Raw genomic sequence first — 21,686 nt, 5'->3', positions numbered from 1 at the left:
GGCTCAGGGAGAAGCGCGTGGTACTCACAGGTAAGCCGTCAGGGGGTCCAGGTCCCCCGGCACCGCCGAGAGCCCGCGCTCAGAGCAGTCGGCCGACAGCATGATGCCGTCCTCGTGGCAGCGGCAGGGGGCCGGGCAGGCGGGCCTCGGGCCAGGCTGGGGGGCGCACGGGGAGGCGCAGAGTGCGGCGCAGAGCCAGAGGGCGCGGAGCCCGGGTGCGCTGGGCATCGCGGCGGCCGGGAGGGCGGCGGGCACCGGTGGCGCACAGTCAGAGAGGAGCAGGCATCGCTTCGCGGTCTTCACTCCTGGGTTTCACGGGTTGGGCTTGGCAGGGGAGGGCGGAGCCAGGGAACTTTCTCGCCTCTCGCTCCCCTTCCCTCCTTCCCTCCGAGCTGGCAGGAATTTCATCCAGGAAAGAAAAAAGCCAACAACCCGGAGAGCGGAGAGCGGGTCCTGCAGGCGTTTGGGCTGCGGGCTCAGGACCCCGTGCCAGAGCGGACAGCCTCGGGGCCACAGGGGATCGGAGGAGGGCCCCGGAAGCACCTTGTTTGTTCGAGGCCACCCACTTGGGGGGGGGAGCAGCCCCAGAAGTACAACTCGGGGTCACCCGCCGCATCCTGGCTCCTGGGGAGGGGAGCGAGGGGTTGTCGCGCCAGGTGGGCCGTGAAGGGCCGGAGCCGCGGGGCGGGTGGAGGTCGGGTGGCTACAGGAGGAGCCTTCCAGCCGAGCCCCAGGCCCCCCACTAGAGAAGGTGTGACGTCCACTCACAAAGCGTCTTGCACGCGGCCCCAGTCAGGTAGGAGCCCGGGAGCCCTGGACCCTGCTCCCGGGATGGAGCCAGGCGCCCGGCTGGGGGACGCGCCCACCTGGCGGTCCGGGCCGGCCTGAGTCGGCAGTCTGGCGCCACCTGGAGGCCAGTCCGGCAGCTGCAGCTCCACCAGCCTGAGGCTGGAAGGGCCAGGCGGGAGGCTTGAGGGCGAGAGACGGTGGCTGAAGCTGGGCTCATCCCGGCGCCGGGCCAAGCCCAGGGTGGAGTGAGAGCCGGCCGCGTCTCCTGACCTTACTCTCCCCACACTGTCCATCCTGAGTGTACAGCGGCAGCCTGAAAGCCTCAGCGCAGCCAGTGGCCCTTCATCCAGGACCGTCACCCCCCCAGGGCCACTCATCACCCCCTCCCATTCTCTGCTACTGCTCTCACCTCCCGGGACCCAGGGGCTGCACGGCTGGGCCAGGAAGGCGGAAACCAACCGTTGGCCTCTGGGGTGTGGGGCTCGGCCCTGACGTAGATGAGCCCCCAGGAAGGCCTGGGTGGTCCTTGTGCACGGAGGGCCGGAGAGACCACAGGGGTGCTTCCCACTCGGCCGTGTTCCCGGCCTCACTCCCCACTCGCTGCGGCCCTCCTGCTCCTTTGCAGCTCTGGTGCGGGGGCCCTGCTGCCCCCTCAGCATGGCGGGGCCCGGGCCCAGTGCGAGGCTCCAGCCCGCCGACTGGAGGGTCGTCATGGGCCAACCCCGACTCCTGGGAACGAGTGTGCAGAGGGTGTGACCCAGCCCAGGGAGGCCCAGGTGAGCGGGGAGGCTGCCCTGCTCCAGCTTCTGCTGCACAGGCCGCGAGGGCCCTCCTGACCTCTGACCCCTCGCCTTTCACGAGGCGCTCGGGGCGGCCAAGGAGAGCCCTGCCCCTCCCCGATTCAGGGTCTGACTCCTTTCGGGGCATCCTGCTCTGGTTTGTGCAGGCTTTCTGTGTCCCCCAGGCCCTCTACCGGGAGCAGTTGGGGCCCCGCCGCTGGCGCCAGCCGTCCAGGGCCTCCTGGTTGATGAGGGGACGGATGGGCCCTGGTGAGGCCGCGGGTGATGGTGTCGCCACGGTGAGCACTCCTGCCCTCCTTTCTGCTTCTCCTCCTGGTTTTCCCTCCCCAGACTCCCGCACTGTGGTGGAGCGAAGGAGGCAGAGAAAACCCAGCCGCTCTGGCCACGCAGCAGTGAGCCCCCCCACGCCTGCCGCCGGCGGCGGGAAATGGGAAGGCCGGGTTGTGGGGGGGGGTGGCCAGGGCCAGGTCGGTCCTGCTGTGCACAGGGCAGCGGCTGTGCCCCCTCGCCCCGAGTAACCCGCCCTGAAGCCAGGGCCGCCCCCCGGACACTAGAAACTAGATCTGAGGAACGGGGAAACTGGAGGGCGGGGCTGGGGGCTGCCCCGCGAAAGCCACCCACCAGGCCCCCCCAGCCCCGCTCCTGTTTCCCACCAGGCCCTGGCATGGATGGACAGAACGCACTCGGCCTCTGGCTTGACCACATCCCTTATTTCCCGACTCGGCCCCTTCACGGCATGGGGCCCGGCGGGCGTCGGGGAACAGACTCCCGAAAGACGACGTCAGGGCAGAGTGAGGAGGGGGCTGTGTCCGGACCCGCACCCCGAGCCGCGGGGCAGCGGGGTCTCTGCCTGCTCCTCCGGGGCCCCGTCCAGCGGCACCTGCAGTGGCTGAGCGGCGTGCCTAGCTTCTCCAAGCCCCAGGAGCAGCACGGGCCCGCGGCAGCCAGGAAGGGCAGCAGGGTCATGGTGGGGAGCTCCTGCCCGGCTCCCCACACGGCAGCTGCAGCCTCTGCACCGGCCCCTCCTTCCTGCTCCCCCTCTGGGCAAAGACGTTGGCACCGGTGCCTGGAGGGGCCGGGACTGCTCCGCGGAGCCCACCCCCAGCCCACGGCCCTAGCTTACACATGTGACGCTGAGGAGGGTGCAGGGCCAGCCTGCAGTGCTGCTCTCGGCCACCCAGCGCATGGTCACCGCGTCCGTGGCGACGGGCTGTGACTCCGTGGGCCAGACCGGGTCAGGGCTGCTCGGCCGGCCAGCCCATCCCCACCCAGGCCCCAGTCACACCACAGCCCCACCCCAACCCCCAGGCATCCCTCCCTCTGCCCCTGTTCCCTCACCTTCTTCCGGGAGTCTGGCAGGCACAGGGAGACCAGCACGCGAGCCCCGTGCTCCCACACCAGCTCCCAGAGCTCTGTGGGCCCCGGTCAGCATGACGTGATCGCGGCCAGAGGGCCCGCCCTGCAGAGCACAGGGTGTCCCCTGCGCGTCTCAGCTCTAGGACCCCCAGCCTCCCAGCCCCAGCCCCAGCCCCAGGAAGCACCAATGGCCCAAGGGCATGGTCCCACGGGGAAGAGCCAGGCTTCGGGCATCTCTCCAGCAGGGCCGTCCTCTGCCGGAGGGGACCGCCCGTGACAACAGCCATCTGCAGGACGAGGGTAAGGGTGAGGCTGCCGGAGGTCCCAGCCTGGCCGACGCCCAATGCCCCGCCCACCCGCAAGCCCACTGGCACTCACGGGAGGCCATGCCGTCCTGCCCACGGCCAGGAGAGGGCATCGCAGAGCCGGCCTGGTCCTTGAGGGCCTGGAGCGGAAGCTGGGGAGGGTGATGGGCAGAGGGGCACCACGAGACAGGCCACAGAAGTGGTGGCATGAGGGGACCCCGCGTCGTCGTGCCGCCCGGCCCGCAGCCACCTTGTGCTCCCCCAAGAAGCCAGCGTCGCCAGATCACGCCTGGGGAGGAAGCTCCGCACGGGGATGGGCTGCGGCCTGGGTGGGGCGCGGGGTGCAGGGCGCGTCGGGGGTGCCGGAGGCTGCCCAGCTCCCGCTCTTGGTCTCCTCGGCCCTGCGTGGACGGAGCTGGCAGCCTGTCGGTGGGAGGGACAGGGACCCTGCCCCCCACCGGGCCAGGTTCCCGGTGCTGCACGTACTCAGAGGTGCCAGGGAGCCCCTTCCAGGACCCTGCTCAGGAGGCAGCCGTGCAGGAAGATGTACTGGCTCTGGGGGGTGGGAAGGGAGGCGGTCGGCTGAGGGACCGTGGCCCAGCAGGGAGACTTCCAGGCCCTGACCAGCCAGACGGCCCGGGGCAGGGGAGGGGCTTTGGGGAGCCTTCCCGTGGGGTCCCTCTGCATCAGAGCTGGCAGGGGCCCTCCTACCTCCCACCCCCGGCACAAAGGGAAACAGAAGCCCCGATAGGAGGGTGAGTGTCCAAGTCCCTCCCCCGGGGTTCTTCCCTGGCCCCTGGGGACCCTGTGGCCCGGCCGTCTGCCCACCCCCTCCCAGAGTCTGCAGCCCACACGCCTTGCCCTCACCGGGGTCTGGATCATGAGGGGCCGGTGCAGGTGCAGCGAGCACACCGTGTGGAATACGTCCACTGTATCCTCCTCCCCCAGCTGCTGCAGCAGCCCTGACAGGGCCACAAAGGTGTCCGAGCGGCCCATGCCTGCACTGCAGGTCAGAGGGCCCAGGGCTGTGAAGCGGGGCCCTTCCCCAGCCCACCCCGCCACCCGCCACCTGCCCCGCCTGCCTGCACCAGGACGGGCCCCCCTCCTCTCCCGAACGGGGTCCACAAAGGCCAGCAGGGAGCTGGGGGTCTCGGGGATGCTGTGGTCTGGCCGGGTGGTGAACTGCAGCTGCTTCACTGTCCACTGCAGTTGCTGGGCAGCCCGGAGGCTGGGGGGCAGAGGAGCTGCTTCTCCGTCCCCTCCTAACCCACTGTCCTCTGCTCAGCCCTCATTCTGTCACCAGGTCTTGAGGGCGGGGTGGTGCCCCCCACACTGGGATGCTCCCCTCAGCTCCTCCAGCCTCCCGGGAAGTCTGCCTGCAGGGGTCCCAAGGGGGACGGGGGCACTGCTGCCCCAGAAGGACACAGCCTGGGATGGCGGATGGGGCCCAGGGGTCTGGGGTGAGCGGGGGCCCTGAGCCGGGTGCAGGGCAGGGCAGAAACCGTCCCTTCTCACCCAACTTCGGATGACCCTTAGCCTTCCCTGTGCTTCCCTACCCTCCCTAACCTCCAACCTCCTGGGCAAGGGGGAGGCCAGGGGCCCAGGAGGTGAGCTGACCTTCTAAGGAGTCACAACCCCTCGCTCGCGGGTACGCACGTGCTGCATCTGGAAGTCCCGCGCGGTCCACTCGTCCTCGGGCTCCTCGGCCAGGAGGTGGACGATGTGACCGTGGGTGACAGGGGTGGAGTCGGCTGGCCAGTGGTGCTCACGTAGCACCTAGGGCCAGAGGGATGTGGGCCCCCCCATCACTGCCACCCCTGCTGTATCAGCACCTCCCACCCACCTGTCTGTCTCCGCCACCCTGCTTGTCCGGAAGCCTCTCTCCCCCGGCCCGGCCTTAGCACCTCCACCCCCAGACCTCTGTGTGACCCCTGGGACTTCCAGGCAGCTGCCGGGCTCCTGTGCAAACTGCATGGCCTTACTTAGGACCACCTGGCCTGGCCTCTCCGCTCCAGCTGGAGGGGCTCAAAGGTGTTATCCCAGGGCCCCGCACGGAGCAGGGCACAGGCGTGTTTAAAGCAAGGACGCAGACTGGGCCTGGAGCAGGAGAGGGTGGTCTCGGTGAGAAACAGCAGAGGCAATGGAGGCGAGTCCAGCTGGGAGCCTGGGTTCCTGGTCTCCTTCCCTGCCCCATCCTGGGCGGCCTGGGGACCCCACCAACCCCCAGGCCTCACCTGGCCTCCCAGACCCACAGCTGGTCCTGTGGGGAGAGCCTGCCACCTGGTGGCCACCCCGGGGGCTGTGGCACGCTCACTCGCCCACTCTCCATGCCCACCGTCAGCATGACAACGATCCGGACCTGCTGCTCCCACGCCAGCTGCCAGAAGTCCTCCAGGGTCTTCTTCAGAAGCCCCTGGGTGGTGATGAACTCCTGTGGGCGGGTGTAGCCCTGGGGGCGGGCAGGATCACGTTAACTGGGGCCCCAGCCCACAGCCACGCATCCCACGGGTGATCTCTGGGAGTGAGGACTTCGTGTGCAGGTCGATACGTGTGCACACACGTGAACACACGTGCGCCAAGGACCCAAATCAGGAGGGTGACTTGGAGACAGCCCCACCTCGATGGGACGATGACAAGACACCGATGGCCCCGAAGTAGCCTCCCCAGGCCACCCCTTCACCACCCGACCCACACCACCTGCATTTCTCCCAGGGCTCCACTGCCCACCCAGCTCCCCGAGGCCAGCACTCAGTCCCTCCTCCAACAGCCCCATCTGCCTCTCCTGCCTCCACCCGATGACCCCGCCCCACTGTCCACATGCACCGCCCGGTTCTTCTCTGGGTCTGTCCAGCTGCAATGTCTGCCCCTCCTTCATCACTTATCAGGATTCTGCTCATCCTTCAAGAGACCAAATGCCCCCTCCTCCAGGAAGCCTTTCTTGATTCCTAGGTGGACTAAACGTTCCTTCTTCACGAGCTCTGAGCACCACACGTGTGCCCTTATTACAGCACCTGTCACGCCGCGTGGCAGGTGTCACACACACTCACACACACACACACACACACGCACACACACAACTCCTGCTCCTTTGAAGGTGGGAATCCGCGTAGCCCAGCCCTGCCTCCTGCGGTCCCAGCACAGCGACCAACACACAAGACACACAAGCTGGCGGTCTTCGTGGACGGCTAGGGCAGGACAGCGTGTCCTGCAAACCGGGCCCCTCCCGAGTGGACGCCGCAGCCAGCGCGCAGGCGGCTCTACCTGCTGGTGGATGAAGCTGGTGTTGACGTAATGGGAGTGAGGCTCTCCGTCCAGCGGGGTCAGCCTGACCCAGCAGCCGTCATCTGCAGACGCTAAAAGCCGCGCATTCAGGGCGGGCACACGCAGCGCCTCCTCCGGGCCGAGCTCCGGCCCGCACACCCCTGCCTGCCATGCTCACAGGGCAGCACGAGAGGGTAGCGGTTCTCCTGGTGTCGGCAGGGTGCTCGGCCTCCAGCCTAGGCTGCCCCTTGCCCACCTCCTTCAGCTCCTGCAGAGACGGGGGCCGAAGCAGACCCATGTCACCCCCACACCGGGGGCGGGGTCGTGCACAGCTGGGGCCCCCCAGAGCCTGGGGGTGGCAGAGGCCTCACCTCGAACTCCTGAAAGCCTGGTGGGCACGGGTGCTCTTGGCCTCGTAGCCCTGTCGGAAGCTGTGGGCAGGGATGGGCCAGTGGGTCCACCTGTGGGAAGAGGGTGTGCAGAGTCCTGCCCTGGGCGCCGGTAGGGGCCAGAGAGAGGGGGCAGGGCAAACAGGACCACACTCGGAGGAGGTGGGCATGAGTGTCTGAGGCCCCGACCCCGGGTCCTGAGGATGGCTCTGGGCACAGCTGCTCGCAGCGCCGCTCAGGGTGCGGCCGAGAGAAGGAAGAACAGTAGCGATATTGGGAAGACTGCGAAATCCAACGTCGGAGAGAAAGAAGGAGACGGAAGCGACTTGGCCCGCAACCGTCCAGATGGTCAGTCGGGGACCGAGAGGACGGGAGTCTGGAGGCAGAGGCTGAGGGCCTGGGAGGAGCCGGGGGCCCCTGGGAGCAGGGTGACGAGGGTGTGACAGCGGCTGAGGGCAGGCTCAGCTGGGGGGGCGAGGGACACAGTCCCGGGGAGACCCCGTCATCACCGAGCCTGTGGAGGGCGGGCCGCCTGCCCCGCCCCACAGGGGTCGCACACTCACCGCAGGTTGTAAGCCACCAGCTCCTGGGAGCACAGGTTCTTCTCCGACCTGCAGAGGGTGACGGGTGACGGGGCCTGGGAGGCAGCCTGGGGCTCCCCCAACACGCCGGCCCAGCCCTCCCCGCCGCTCACCTCCGCCCCTGCACTCGCCTCCAGCACAGCAGGCCTAGCAAGGCGCCAAGCGCAAGGCCACCGCCCGCTGCGACACCCACCGCTGCTGGGAGGGGCTCTGTGGACGGAGACGGAAGGGTGAGCTGGGCAGCCCCGACCTGACACCCCGTGAGACACACCAGCCTCCCCTGGGCCCGAGACCCCCTGGGTGGAGGGCGCAGTGACAGCCCTCACCCTGCAGAAGGAAGTCCCAGATGCCGAACCGAGGCCAGAGAAGGCTGCCGGGGGACCACCCTGGACGGGCACCGAGAACAGCCTGTGAGCCCTCCCTGCCCCCAGCTCCTGAGCAGGGCCCCCCCAACACCCTTGAGGACGAGAGGGCGGAGGCCTGGCCCCGCACCTTCTGGAGCTGCTCTGTCCAGTACGGTCGCCACGTGCCCCGGGCTACTCTACTGAGCCCTTGAACCGGCGCGGCTCCAATTTCAGATTTGCCACAGCATAAGCTACACACAGGATGTCAAAGTTTTACTGATTGAAAAGAAAAGGATGTAAAACCTCTCATTAATCATTTAAAAAACTCGATCACGTGTTGATACGATATTTTTAACATCTTGGTTTAAATAAAATGTGGCTGAGATTAATTGCACCTGTTTATTTTTCTCTCTTTAACATAGCAACTGGGAACCACAGATGTGGCTCTCACTTGTGGCCTGCCCTATGTTCCTACTGGTCAGCGCTGCTCCAGAACACGGTGGCCAACCGGGAGCAGCATGGCGGAGGGAAGCCTTGCGGGAGGGCAGAGCGATCACAGCAGCAGCAAACCGTTTCCTCAATGCCTGTCTTGCCCACTACCCCCAGCCCACCCAGGTCGGGGCTGCCACCAGGAGCACCTCCTTCGCTGGCTCTGGGGCTCCCAGCTCTGTGAGGCAGGACAGGTCCCCGCTGGTAGCTGAGCCTCAGAAGGGACCAATCCCCACCAATCCCCACCCCAGGACCCAGCTGGAGTCCTAGCTGGGTACCCACCTACCTGAGAAGGCTGAGAAGGAGATGAGGGGCTCAGAGCTGTACCTGGTAAAGGCTGCAACACTGAACCTGTCACAGAGGGGCAGGACCTTCCATTGCGGGGCGGGAGGGGGGGCGGTGGCAGGCAAAGAGGGCCGCGCCCCTCCCAGGAAACTGAGTCATCTGAGACTTCAGAGCGAACTCCACCCTCTCCCGGCTTCTCTCCTGCCTCCACTGCCCTATTCTGAGAGCAAGAAGCCCTAGAAACAGGCGCCTGGTATCCTCAGTGTAGCCCTAGCAAAGTGAAAGAGAATCCATCCCCTGCTTTGCTGAGAAAAGAACCACGTGGCAGGTGGGCATTCCCCTTTTTGCCTTGCCTGCCAGGAAGCTCAGTCAGAATAGCTCTACTGACCCTCCTGGACCAGCACATGCTCTCTCTCTCTATGAATCAGTCCAGCTCTTCTGTTCACACAGGTGTAAACAACCCATCAATGAAACTCTCAGTGTCTCCCCCTCCCTTCAGCCTTGGCCCTCACCGATAGTGGGAACTCGGCCTGAGCTGCCCATTACAAACGTCCTGGGTCTGGCCACAGTCCTCTGTTCCCACAGGCACCATCCAGGACGTCGGCACGGCCCAGGGCCCCGGGTAGAAGGGGCTGGGGAGCAGGGCGGCCAGGTAGGCGTCACGTCCCCCGTAGTGGTGGTCGTACCAGGTGTGGTTGATGGCGTCACAGGGAGGCCGTGCCGCTAGGAGAGGAACGGGGAGGGGGCGGGGCAGGTGGGCAGTGGGGTGGGGGCTCTCCCCGCCAGAGGGGCTTGTTCTAGACGTGCCCGCCCCCGTTAGTATACCAGGCCCTTCCGCCAGAACGTCCCAGTCCCCCTTCCTGCGCCAAGACTCCCGCCGGCCTCAGACATTTCAGCTCACCCGTGTCAGCGCCTGGGCCCCTTGCCACCCTGCCAGGCAGTAGCCAGGGTCCCTCACCCGCCTGGGCCGGGACTCACGCGGCACGTTAGCGGTGGCGATGACGCCATAGCTCTGGATCTGCCCGTCGTCCTCGCCAAACATGCCCCGGGGTATCAGCGCGTCCATCCCCATCTCAGGCTCCAGCTGGGGGCCTCGGCCAGCTCGGGGGTGTGGGGTGCCAGGCTGGGGGCGGAGGGGGAGAGTGAGGCCCTGACAGTAGTCCCCAAGGGCAGGGTCATGCCTGCAATGGCAGCTGACTGGACGCACAGAATCCAAACTGGGCTGGGTGCTGGGCACAAGCCCCGCAGGGGGTGTCAAACGAGTGTGGCGTTGGGTCAGGGTCGGGGCCGGGGCTGGGGGCGATGGGGGAGGAAGACTGAGGGAGCAGAGCCTGAGGCCAAGGGGGCGCCTACCCTCGGCAGCAGTGGCACACACCACGGTGACTTCCCGGCCCCACAGGCCGTTCCTGCCCTGCACGGAGAGGCTGAGGCGGTAAGACGTGGCGGGCTCCAGGCGGGACAGCAAGAGGGCATCCCCAGAGGTGTTGGCCTGGAAGACGAGGTGGGCGTCCCCTCCTGCTGCCAGCTGCTCCGTCACCACCGGACACATGTCCACGTCCCCCTTGGGCACCATCCAGGCCAGGGCCAGGCGGGCGACCTTGGGCTGGCACTGCACGTCCTCCACTGGGTCGGGCTCTGCGGGTTCAAGGGTTCCACATCGCGTGGGAGTCAGCGCAGCCCAAGAGGTGGTCAAAGTCAGAGGCGCAGAGGGACCGGGCATTTCTGTCCCTGGAAAGGGGCAGCGGCCACAGGGAGAAATAAGGTCTCCTCGGGACCTGACGCCCATCTGGAGAGCGAGGGGCATCCCAAGGGCGGGTGGGCACGGCACACACCCAGACGAGCAGGGCTGGGACAGGATGGGCAGCGCTCAGGGTGCTCTGCTCCCCCTGACAGACACCGACGTACCCACGGGCAGCAGCACCAGGTGCGTGGAGGCCTGGAGCGGCCCCGCCGGGCAGAGCACGGACAGGGAGAGGTTGAGTCCAGGTGTGCGCGGCACACTCCGTGCCCCAGGCGGCCGCTGGCCCAGGCCAGGCTGACCACAGCACTGCCCGCCTGCATGGACACCAGCAGCTTGGTGGGCACCAGTGGGGCTGTGGGGAGGAGAGCAGGACGCCTGTGACCCCACGCAGGGCCCTCGGGGTGCAGGTGGGACGGGCGACTGGGGGGCAGCAGTGCCACCGAGGGAGGGAGCAGGGGTCCAGGGACGGCCCTGCCGCTGCTCCTCCCCTGGCCGTTCCAATGCCACTCACAGGCCCAGCCGGAGGCGCCGGCTGTCGCCACACGGAGGGGCCCGGCCTGTGCGACCACCTGCACCTGTACTCAGTGCCCGGAGTCAGAGCTGAGAGACTGGCACCATCCACCTGGGCCCCCACGGGGCTGGAGCCCACCGGGACGCCTGCCTGGTACAGGGTCCCCCGGTAGCCGTCCCGGCCCCACGGCGTGTGGACCCAGGATGCCCGGGGCTGGGGGGGTCCTTCACTGGCCACACTTACCAGAGGGGGGGCGAGGGGGGCTGCGGGGACAACAGGGTCAGGGGGAGAGAAGGGAGGTGTCATGGCCTGAACTGTGTCCCCCCAAATTCAAGTTGAAGTCCAGACCCTCAGGACCTCATAGCGTGACTGTATTTGGAGATTCGGTCCCTAAAGAGGTGAGGAAGGTAAAAGGTCATCGGTGCGGGCCCTGACCCAGAGGGGCTGGAACGCAGACACTGAGGGACAGCCGTCCACTCGCCGAGGACTCTGCCAGCCTGGGTCTCAGACCTGTGGCCACGGAACTGGGGACGCCTCCCCCGTGCGGGGACTGGGGACTTGCTGAGGGCAGCTCTAGTGCGGGGTGAAGAGCACAGCCCCGATCATGGCTCCTTCCTCCCGAAAGGGCCCCACTTGGCCCTCCACCCTTGGCCCAGTTGCGAAACACCGGTTCAGGAGACCAGTGAGAGGAGATTCTACCCGTGGGGAGGCAGACCGCCTCCCGACTTCCCCAGACAGCAGAGCACAAGCCCCGGCCATGCTGAGCGAGCGCATCGATCACCGCTCTCCCAGCCAGACGGGGCGGCCAGGGGGTTACACGCAGAGCCTTTTCCGGGCCCAGCCCCAGCTCTGACAGCCCCCCGAGTGGGTGGATAGGTTAAAGGGCAGGTAGTGTCTGGGGTCCAGGCAGGGCCCCTCCACCCTCCCCTTGGGCCCAGGGCCTGGGGTCACCTGGTGGACCCCTCCTTTGTAAACTGAGGCTCAAAGAGGCACAGGCCCGATCTGGGTCTGAGCCAGTCAGAGCCCCTGGCCGGAGCTTTCCCACCCCTCCCAGGCCGGTCCGAGGTCTCAGGGTCCTGGGAGGGGTAGGAGGGCAGGGCGGGCAGTGGGGGCCACCATACTGGAGAAGGATGACGCTGGGCAAGGAGACCCCGCTGTTGCCCGGCTCCACCGAGCAGGCCTCGGGCCTCTGGGAGGGGCTTCCTGGCCCAGCCTCCCGGCTCTGGGCCTCCGGGCCTCACCGTGTGACCCGTCCTGTACTTCAGGAACTGTGACCCTTCCTGGGGCCCCCCAACCCCCCCTTCTTTCTGGGGTTGTTACGTGGCCAGGAGCGTGGACCCTGGGCCACACGGCCCGCACGTGAACCCCGACGCCCCACTGAGGACTGAGAGCCTGCCCTGTGTTTGGCTTCCTCCTCCGTGAGACGGAGGCCTCCTGGATGTTGTTTAAGTGAGGGAACACTGAGCAAGGGGCCCGGGGGGCCTGGCAGCCAGTCTTCTGGTCCACCCAGTCCCCACCTCCCCGCCGCTGGTCATTAGAGAGCTCGAGGGCCCAGCCCATGTCACCGCCCGGGAGCAAAGCCCAGGTTCTGCCTGCTTTCCTGGTGCCAGAAGGGCCAGGCCCCGGGGGCTCTCGGCCAGGGCAAGGGGTGTCCTGGTGCCCGAGGGAGCAACCGTAGTCAGCCCAGCGGCCTGCTCACGGACCACAGGGAGGTCAGGGCGCCGTGCAGCCCCTGGGACCCACTGAGCAAGGGTGGCCTGTGAGGCAGGGCCATGTGGAGGGCACTCACGTGTCCAGCCTGTGGCACTGGTGCCGCTGCTCTTGTCCAGCCCCTGCAGGGTGGACAGCCACGCCAGGAACTCGGTGCCCGGAGCCGGCTGGGCCCAGGAGAAGTCTGTGCCTCGGGGGCCAGGGTCTCCTCACCCTCCAGAGCCAGGGGGCTCAGGCGGTACAGCCACAGGAGGAAGCCGTCCCTGCCCCCGACGGGGGTGGGGGGTGCTGCAGACAGCCCGCAGGGCAGGGGGCTGGGCGGCCAGGCCCAGGCTCAGGTTGGCGGGAGGCGCAGGGACTGCGGGACAGGAAGAAACGGATTTGGAACAACCCAGCGCCCACCCCTCCTGCTGCGTCGTCTGCTCCCTGCTCGCTGGCCTCCAGGCACAGCTAGCCACCAGGCTCCAGCCCGCTCCTTCCTTCCCTCCCAGGAAAACCTCTTGGATGACACGGTCTCCGCCCTGATGCCTGCGCCCCACCTGCTTCCCAGACCATCAGCTCCTGGAGGATGACGTCTGGTCCACCTGGTCCCCACCAGCACCCAGCGCCTGTGCCTCGCACCCGGGACACGGGGCTCCAGCTCAGCCACTGACGTTTGGCCCCCACCTCCCAATCTCTCTCTGTCTCTCTTCCTCTCTCTCCCTCTCTCTCTCTTTCTCTCCCCAACCTGAGGGCCTGGGTCCACACTTGCCCCTTGCTAAGGCCCCTCTCTGCTCACCCTACTCAGACACACACGCTTCTCGGCCCACCTCCTTCCTCTGGGAACCCTTCCCTGACTCTTTAAGGTGGCCCTTCTGTAAGCCCTGAAGAATTAGCCGGAACCACATACAATTCCCCACAGTCCTCAGTTGTAACCCGTGAGAACAGAGCTTCACGTGCTTCAGATACACCGTGAGTATTCTCTGTGCATCTAGCTTACGCTCTGATGTATAAACCAACACGCGTCACTTCAACAGACACATAAACCGTCTGTTTACTCGGCAGCCTTCCTTTCTAGATGGTCTTCTTCATAACCGTTAGCTTTAGCGCCTAACCCCATACCTAGGAATGGGAGGCATTCATTAAATATTTGTTGGAAGGGTGGATGGATGGATGGCCGACCAGATGGCAGGAGGTGGAGAATGCTTGCAAACAGATTCACGAGCGGCCCCACCTTGGATGGACGCACGGCTTCTGAGCCAGGAACACGGCACACAGAGGGCGGCGTGTGAAGGACATTGGTCCCCACCGCCACCGCCCAGGATGGCCCCCCAGGGCCCACAGCCGGGAACTCACGGGGGCAGGCGCTGGCCCTCTGCCCACGCCCACACCCACATGGTGTAGCAGGAGCCAGGCACGGGGCCCCTCAGCGTCAGGCCGGAAGTATCGGGGCCCAAGGCGACAAGACCGCCCAGAGAGCTCTGGCTGCCCTCCTGGCACCAGCTGACCCTGTAGGCTTCCCGCTGCCCTGGTGCTGGGGCCCAGCCAACGGTCAAGTCAGAGGGGCTGCCCCCTGCCAATGACCTCCGGTAACTGTGGTGCCAGGGGCCCTGGAGAGAGGAGCGGCTTGGTAAGGGGGCCCTGCAGTATCTGTGGGGCTGTGATGTCCCCACCCAGATCTCCACCCCGAGGCAAAGCCCCCCAGCCCTAGACCAGGGTCCGCGGTGGCTGGCACTCACCTGTGTGACTTATGGTGCTCAGGGGGTGTTGCCTGGAGAGGGGACAGTGTCCACTGTCCCCTGAGTGGGCCCCAGGTCCCTGGAGAGTGACCTGGGTGGCACCAGGTGGCCCAGTGATGTTTCTGAGGAGGCTGGGGGCTCCCTGGGTGTAGGGCAGTACCTGGGTCCCAGGATCCCTGCCGGCCTCCAGCCTGTCCAGGGGCAGCTCAGTACCATTGCCTTTCCGGCGCTGGGCTGCAGCATCTGGAGGGGGTGTGGTCCCTGGAGAGTGAGGACTCACACGTCTCCTGATGCAGGTGCCCCTGGGCAGGACCCCAGCCTGTACCCCGCCAGTGCAGACTCCCCTCCAGCCAGGCACTGGCCTGGGTCTAGGCGTCATAGGGCCCGGCCAGAACCCTCAGCTCTAGAGCATAGTGTCCAGCGGGCAGGGGCCCCGGGAACGTGGCATTAAGGGCCCGGGGCCCAGCGTGATGGTCTTCTCCACCGGTCCACTTAGCCTGAGCAGGTAGCCATCCCGGGCCCCCGGCCCTGCCTTCCAGGTGGCCCAGAGCTCTGGGGGCCGGGGAGCGAGTACCAGGTCCAGGGGGACTGAGGGATCTGTGGGGAAGGGAGACACACGTGCAGAAGGTCCTGGACCCCCGTGTCAGCTTCTTCCCGCACGCCCTGGACCAGGCCTCATCCAGGCGCTGGCGGTGACCCTGAGCCATATTCCGGGTGAGTCCTGGGACCCGGCCGAGGACGTGGTGGCAAACGATAACACATCCGGTGCCAGGCCTCACACTCCTCACGAGGCTGCCATCTTCATCCTGCTTTGAGATACAGCGGCTGAAGCACAGAGAGGGTCAGCACTTTGCCCGAGACCCACAGCCAGCGAGTGGCAGCGAGACAGCACTTCCCTGAGCAAAAGTGCAGCAAAGTCCCCGCGGGCTCAGCCCAGCTGGACACTCCTAAGCCTCGGGACCTGGTCCTCCTCTCTCTGAACCCCGATGCCTCCACCGTACGGAGATAACACAACTTAAGGGGTTGTTCTGGGGGGTAAACGAGGTGATACACAGAAGTGCCTGGCACAGGGCTGGCACGTGGATGCTACCAGTGCCGATAAGTGTCACCACCGTCATCGTCTGTGGTGGGGGCGGGTGGACTCCTGCCACCCCCTCCAGGCAGGCCTCACCCCTTCCCTGCAGGACTCCTGGAAGCCCACCCCACCAGCTGGCTCCTGCCTGCTTGACTGAAGAGCCTCTGCAGCAACCCCTTACCCGCCCAGCACGCACGGGTCCACTCGGTGGCGTTGGGCCCCGCCGCCGGATGGGGCCCGGCAACAGTGCTGAGTGTCAGCTCATAGGGGGCTCCCGGAGAGAGGCGAGCGAAGGTGTGACTGGAGATGCCCCGTGTGACCCCCGCTGTCAGGTTGGAGCCGCCAAGGAGGTCTGTGAGCATGAGACGCAGCCCGGCGGCGACCCCAGAGTCATTCCAGGAGGCCTGCAGGGCGCTGGCACCTGGCGCACGCAGTGTCAGCTGAGCTGGAGGCACAGGCGCTGGAGAAAGGGTGGGGAGAGCACAGCCGGGCTGGAGAGAGGGCCCGACGCGGGGCCCGGGCACCGCCCCAGCAGCAGCAGCCCAGGAGCCCAGTCACGGGACGCGGCTCTGGACGGCCCCCCACTCCCAGACCGGCCGCCCCCGGGGCCTTGCCGAGCGCTGGCCTTACCTGTCCACTGATAGATGCTGGGCTTCGCTTGGAGGTCGGCAACCCAGGTGGGAACCTCCAGAGTGTGCTCGCTGCCGGGTAAGAGGTCACTAGAATTGTCGGACAGGGTGCCCGGGGACGCGGACACATTGTGAGCCAATGTCTGCGACTCCAGGTGGTAGAAGAGAATCTGGTAGAAGAGAATCTGGTAGCCATTCTGCCCCCCGGGGGCAGCGCCCCGCAAGGCCTCCAGGTGGGACGGGCTCCCCAAGCTACGGAGCTGCAGGTCCTGGACCGTCAACAGGGCTGCATCAGAGGCAGAGAGAGGCACCAAGTTCAGGGCCGGGGCATCACCTCTGCTTCTAGTGCCCCTGAGGAGTCACTGCGGCAGGCGTGGTCCTCAGAGACCTCACCGTCTCTGGCCGCTCTGCCCCTGCCAACCCTCCAGGGCAGCCGCATCCTGCTCGGCCCCTCCCCTGCCCGCAGGCCATGCACCTGTGTGGGCAGCGGGATGACAGTGGCGTTCTGCCCTCAGGGCCGCAGGGCTGTCACCTCCAGCTGATAGCAACTTCCCGGCACCAGGTCCTGGAACTCAAAGCTGGACGCGTTGGTGTGGGCCCGGAGTGGCTGCTCTTCCTGGGACCCCAGCGGGGTCAGGTGGCTGAGGCAGAGGGTGTGGCTGGCAGACCTCCCCTGGACCCTGACATTCACCCTCAGAGGCGGTCCGGGGGAGAAGGGCTGGGTCAGAGTCTCCCAACACCTTCTGCCCCAGAGGAGGAGGAGAGGCGGGAAGGGCCAGAGCAGAGGCGGGGTCTGGGCAGAGAAACAGCCTTGCCCAGCTCCCTCCCCACGGAAGGCACCTACCTCCACTCTCCCCGAGCGGACCCCCTTCCAGGGAGGGGCACTTGTCTTCCTGTAGGGAGGGGGCGAGGGTGTGGGAAGGGATGGGCAGAGGCTCTGGGCTCCAGCCAGGACCAGAGAAAAGGCTGTCCTCTCGTCTGGCTTCCGCAGACGTGGCCGAAGGGCATCACCGCAGGACACCGAGGTGCAGAGGCCCTGGGACCAGGAGCAGACTGTCCTGCTGTCCCGTCAGGGGGGTGGGAAGGAGCCTCCCCTGCCCTGCTTAATGCAGCCCAGCCACGGCGCCACGGGGCGGGGGGAGGCCTGGATGCCCTGGAGAGCAGGGGCACACCTCACCTCGGCCAGGAAGCCTGGGAGCCACAGGAGGACCGCGCACGGGAATGGGGGCCCCATCCCGGCCGAGTCTGCAGGGAGAGCTGGGCGGTAGCAGGAGGAGCCCATCCCCACCCGCCCCTTGGTCAGCGGGCGGAGAGCGAGGCGCTCCCTCCCCAGCCCAGACCCTGTGCCAGCAGGGCCCTGTCAGGGGCACAGGGCTGCGGCCCCCAGGCTGCAGGCAAGCTCATCTCCCCCTGCACCCCCAGCTCCACCCTCTTCCAGCTGTTGGCTTTCCAGGCAGGAAACTGTCCCTCGAGACCCAGACCCAGAGGAGAGACGGCCTTGCGGGTGGGCAGAGACAGCTTGGTCCCCGACGCCACGCCCCCCAGGAGAGGAGGGGGTGTCTGACCCTGCACGCGCAGAGGTGGACCGGGCCTTTGTGTTCCTGTGCAGAGGGGTCCTGGTGACGTGGTGGGGGTGTGTGTGGCTGGGTGCTGGGTGGATGGACCAGCTATGCGTGTGCGTCGCTTGTGGACATACACAGGCGCGCGTCTGTCCCAAAAGCCTTGAGTCCCAGTGATGGTAGGTCCAGAAGAGCCCTCTGGTTTCACACCCTTGCCCCCCAGATAAGGAAGAAATATCCAGGGAGGGAAGAGCCCAGGCCCCAGCGTGAGGAGGGGAGCTGGGCTTGAACCTGGGACCTCCAGCTCCTGCTCCAGGCCCCCTAGGATGCGTGCTTGCCTCCCCCCCCCCGCCCCGCCCCCGCCCCCGCCCCACCCCCTCTACCTAGACCCCGCCCCACCCCGCCCCCTCTACCTAGACCCCGCCCCCTCCCCTCCCGCCCCCACCTGGCCGCAGGCCTGCGAAGGCCCCGGGCAGCCTCCTGGAGGTCAGGCCCCCCACCTCCTGGAGCCAACAACTCACCTGGAAGCACTCCCCCGGAGCCGCCACCCCAAGGCAGCTGACGCGGGGAAAGGAGGAAAGGGAGATGGAGGAAAGGAAGCAGCTCTGGGCCCCGGAGCAGGCTCGAAGGTGGGGAGGCGGACGCCCAGCAAACAGGCAGGTAGGTACATAAAGTCTGAACGGCTAACTGGCTTCCTGAGGACCCTTCTCTCAGGCTGTCTGGCAGGGAGTGCGGGCCTGCACAGGGACCAGCCCCGGCCAGAGCCGTGGGCTACCTGCCCGTCCCCGCTCTGCCCAGCCCCAAACCTCAGGGCCGCCCACCGGCCTCTGGATGGGGGCCTGGAAACTCAGCACTGCAGCCTCATCAGATTTTCCAGGCCGCGCGCGCGCACGTGTGTGTGCGTGCGCGCGCACGCGAGTGCACATGCGCTCTTTCAAAAGGGCTGGGGGTGGGGAACAACTAGGGAAACTGATCTGGGGCCAGTCAGGCCAAGAGGAGGGGGACACGCTGCACCGTTGGCCCTCCCCCTCACCTGGGCACCTCACTTTGGTGAACCTGCAGAGGCTGGAGACGTGGGGTGGAAACACGCTAATTTGGAATCTAAGTAGAAGAGGCACAGCAGGGCACGGCTTTAGGGAAGGGGTGACGTCTCAGACTGTTCCCAAGACTCCCCAGAAAAGGGGGTCCCACAGCTAGTCCTATGGACGGGGCCTGGCTGAGGCACCTGGCCATAGGGGCACATCTGTCAACCCCCAGCCAGACTGGGGCGGCCTTGGGCTGGGGGGCAGGGGCAGCCTGGAGAGGGTGCAGGAAGGTCCTGACGGTAGAAGCGGTCTCCCCAACCCAAGACTCTCCTTTCAGCCAAGAAGCACCACAAGGGCTGTGTCTCCTCCCAGCAACCCCTCCCACAGACAAAGCCACATCCTCCACCTGGAGAGCCCTGAGCACCTTACCGATGCCTTCTGGAGAGAGCCAGCCAGAGGCAGCGGCGGACAGGGGACAGGTCCAGGCCTCCTGGCTCCCGCGTGCGAACCAGCCCGTCTCCCCCCTGCTGCCCGGCAGCCCTCCCTCTTCTGGCGCCCCTTCCGCTCCCACCGCTGAAGGCCGGCCTTGGGCATCTCCCACGCCCCGGCAAAGGTCCCCAGGGAGGGGATAGGCCTGGGTCCGTCTGACCAGGTTGTTGCGTGGGGCGAGGGGGTGTGCGTGCCGGCAGCCTGGCCATGTATGTGGCCTGACAGTGTACGCAGGCAACACTCGTGAGCCACGAGGGTGCACACACCTGCCCGGGTGCACGTGCGCGTGTGGCATCCAGGGACATCAAGGCGGCAGGCGCCGGGTAGGGCGGGAGCAGGAAGGTCTCTGGAGAGAAAGGCCACGTTGGGGAACACATGTCCATTTCGCTGGCTCTGGGCTTGGGAGGGAGAGAACTCTGTTCTGTCCTGAAGTCCTCCTACAGGGGCCTGAGTTCCAGCAAAGAACAGGGCTCTTCCCGGGAGTCCCAGGGTGGCTGGGCCAGCCTACACGCGGGTCCTTCAGCCAGGGGCTTGAAAAGTATGGAAAGTCCCCTGCACCAGCCGGCACCCAGAGGTGTCAGGAAACTGGGTCGGGTGGGGGCTGGGTGTCTGGGGGGCACCCAGAGCCACTCCCACCAGCCCTCCCAGCCGGGCTCTCTGCAGCGTCCTCCGAGCGGATCCCAGCTCTCTAGGTCTCTGTCTCCCCTACACAGCCAGGGACACGCGGAATGGAAGCCGCCTGGGCTGGCCCAGGATCTGAGGGCTGTTCGTGGGGTGCCGGGATCAGGGCTTCTCCAGAGAGGAGCGGAGAGGAAGGCGGGGAGGGGAGCAGGACGTGGCCGGGTGCAGAGCCCCCGCAGCTGGCCCAGTCCCCGAGACCCCTGCCTCGGGGCTTTTATCGGTGGCAGCCTTTGACCCCGGGGCGAGCAGGTGCGGCAGGAACAAGTGCCTGTGGGAATTCCCGGTACACCGGCCCCTCTGGGGGGCTCCGGACCCTGGGGCTCACAGCTCTGGGACTGGGGAGCGGCTGCAGAGGAACAGTGCGGCCCAGTGCGTGAAGGCCAGGTGGGGAAAGGGAGCAGTGAGGAGGGGGACAGTTCCGGCGCCCTTGGCCCTCCCGGAGCCGCTTCTCCAGCTGACAGCTCTGAGCGCCCGGTTCCACCTTCTCACCGATGTGGGAGGGGCGATCTTCGGCCCCTGGTGGTGGGGGGGGGGCGGCAATCCTGCGAAGGAGCCCGAGCCTCAGGGAGGAGCAGTAACTCTCCAGTCTCAGCAAGGGCTCAGCAGGGTCTTCCTGGCTTCCTGCACCCCAGAACCCAGCTCTGGATGCAAGTCAGCAGTTGGAGTGAGCCACCCGAGAGCTGTTGGGGGCAGGCTCACGCCAGGAGCGGGGGTGGGGGGGGCTCGGGGACAGGAGTCACTCCTGGGGCATACAGGCCTTCACGTGCTCCCAGCAGCCTGGATGGGGCAGAGTCCACCCCAGACAAGGCACAGCGGGACCCCCGGCCCCCAGGCCAGGCTGCGGGGCTGTTGCAGGGCTCTGTCCTCTCTGAGGCCTGTGGCGGTGCCGCCCCCCGCCCCGCAGGTGTGTTTGCACCTCCAAAGATGTCCAGGCGTTTCTGAGCGGAAAGGGGCGAGGGGTGGGCAGGAGGCAAGGTGACTATCCACCTACCCCAAACACACCTAAAGGGAGCTGAGAGACCCTCGGGGTCTTGCTTAACGCCCAACCACTACCCGCCCCCCACCCCCCTTCCCCATTTCCTGGCCCCCAGCTTCCTTGCTCTCCACCCAAGAGCTCAACCTCCGGCTTCTCAAACCTTGGAGGGAGGCGTGCTCACAGCCAGAGGGCTCAGACCCTAAGAGCCTGGGGGCGCAGGCAGAGCAGTTTGGGGAGAGCTTCACCCGCTTCCTCCTCCCCACGCCTGCGGTACCCTAGCTTCCTGTTCTCGATAACAATCAACAGCTTGCCCCAGAGTGGGTGGCCCTCTTTCCAATCCCCTCCTGCCCCCCTTTTGATCCCCAGGCCCCCGCCATCCACTAGTGGAAACACGGGTGGGGTTGAGGGCCAGTTGAGGCGGAGGTCACACCCCACAGGTCCACCCAGGCTCCTGCCCCCTCCTCCCCGTCTGGGCACCAGAGCCGAGTGCTTCCTCAGCTCTGGACCTCCCGAGCCCCAGAGGGCCATCCTGTTCTCCACCTGGAGGCCAGCCCTTCCCCAGCGCCCCCTCCTGCGTGCCCACCGCCGGGCCTGTTGTACGTCATGCGTTTTTGCTGTCACCCTTTGATGGATGGCTGAATCAGAGAAGTGGGTGGAAGGGGAAGGATGGGATTGTGGGCGCCGGGAGCAGAGGGTGTGGGGACTGTTTCAAGGTGACAGGAGCCGAGCAGGGAGCCAACAGGAGGCCCGCTGGTGAGGCAGAGGTGGGCCATTGGGGTCTTGGACTTGGGCACCCCCCTTCCAGGCCCAGGCTTCAGGCGCCCCAGCGGCAAAGAAGACACAGGGGGGGTCCCCTGGTGTGAGAGCCAGAGGCTGTCCGCTCTCCATGGGTCTCTGAGTAGACGTCAGGGCTCTGGGAGGAGGCCTGGGGGGGCCTGGGGACGGGAAAAGCCCCGAGACCCTCCTACCCTCC

General features: G+C 66.8%; 2 protein-coding genes across 2 annotated transcripts in view; both read right to left on the bottom strand.

Annotated features, from left to right (window-relative positions):
• Window positions 1–228, bottom strand: part of LGR6 (leucine rich repeat containing G protein-coupled receptor 6) — a 94,818-nt gene extending 94,590 nt beyond the window's left edge. Inside the window, exon 1 of the mRNA XM_060011471.1 lies at window positions 29–228. Within this exon, the coding sequence (XP_059867454.1) occupies window positions 29–228 (200 nt within the window). The remainder of the gene's footprint in view (window positions 1–28) is intronic.
• Window positions 229–476: 248 nt separating this feature from the next.
• Window positions 477–17,217, bottom strand: LOC132432842 (receptor-type tyrosine-protein phosphatase V-like). Its single transcript, XM_060023708.1, is given in 41 exon segments — window positions 477–624; window positions 769–948; window positions 1,199–1,518; window positions 2,928–3,001; window positions 3,131–3,232; window positions 3,324–3,402; window positions 3,540–3,651; window positions 3,747–3,805; window positions 4,118–4,275; window positions 4,339–4,462; window positions 4,799–4,807; window positions 4,907–5,026; window positions 5,565–5,699; window positions 6,512–6,594; window positions 6,690–6,719; window positions 6,722–6,779; window positions 6,883–6,899; window positions 6,902–6,972; window positions 7,467–7,511; window positions 7,595–7,761; window positions 8,437–8,492; window positions 8,601–8,665; window positions 9,112–9,322; window positions 9,578–9,710; window positions 9,712–9,722; window positions 9,953–10,234; window positions 10,505–10,591; window positions 10,594–10,692; window positions 10,852–10,917; window positions 10,920–11,114; window positions 12,369–12,542; window positions 12,641–12,728; window positions 13,932–14,150; window positions 14,654–14,736; window positions 14,739–14,876; window positions 15,551–15,814; window positions 15,985–16,269; window positions 16,377–16,458; window positions 16,543–16,599; window positions 16,828–17,019; window positions 17,161–17,217. Coding segments are annotated over 41 exon segments (4,935 nt in total).
• Window positions 17,218–21,686: the final 4,469 nt, after the last annotated feature.

This window comes from Delphinus delphis, chromosome 1 (genome assembly GCF_949987515.2).
Source record: "Delphinus delphis chromosome 1, mDelDel1.2, whole genome shotgun sequence".
Lineage (NCBI taxonomy): Eukaryota > Metazoa > Chordata > Mammalia > Artiodactyla > Delphinidae > Delphinus > Delphinus delphis.
Note: the sequence above shows the minus strand (reverse complement) of the source record. Positions and strands in the feature narration are given on the sequence as shown.